We start from the raw sequence: 476 nt of genomic DNA on the forward strand, positions 1-476 counted from the left end.
ATCACATGAGCTTATGTGTCTCTCTCCCCTCTTTCCCTGTTGCAGGTACCATGGTCGAACCACCACGAGCCCTGGAGAGGAAGGAATAGCCGCTTGTACAACCCCCATGACTGGCCTTGACCGACCCCCTTTTTGTACACCCCTGTCCTCCGGTTTCGGTTTCGGTTAATACACGTGCGTCGTTACCACGTTCTGGTGTTCTCTTCTGTTCCACTCTGCCTGTGCGCATGTGTGCTGTGTATGCCGTTTGGACTCATTAATACCAGTCCGTATATCTGCACATTTCACAACTGACGTGTGCCGTCGCTACATCCTCTCGAACGTCGAATACCGCTGACTTCCTGACGTCCCACGCCATATACCTGATGATAAAAAATCGGGAATTGTGGAAATGGTTGACTCACATACAATGAACGTAACTTTCAGGTATTTTTCCACCGGAACAGATTTCCTCAACATTCTAGAATCTAAATGGC

At 48.9% G+C, this 476-nt stretch overlaps 1 protein-coding gene across 1 annotated transcript in view; it reads left to right on the forward strand.

Annotated features, from left to right (window-relative positions):
• T265_05053 (hypothetical protein) overlaps positions 1-89 on the forward strand; it is a gene marked incomplete at both ends in the record, with an annotated part of 5,108 nt that extends 5,019 nt beyond the window's left edge. The window contains one exon of the mRNA XM_009169964.1: positions 46-89. Coding sequence (XP_009168228.1) covers positions 46-89 — 44 coding nt within the window. The remainder of the gene's footprint in view (positions 1-45) is intronic.
• Between the last annotated feature and the right edge of the window lie 387 nt (positions 90-476).

This window comes from Opisthorchis viverrini (genome assembly GCF_000715545.1).
Source record: "Opisthorchis viverrini unplaced genomic scaffold opera_v5_87, whole genome shotgun sequence".
Classification (NCBI taxonomy): Eukaryota; Metazoa; Platyhelminthes; class Trematoda; order Opisthorchiida; family Opisthorchiidae; genus Opisthorchis; species Opisthorchis viverrini.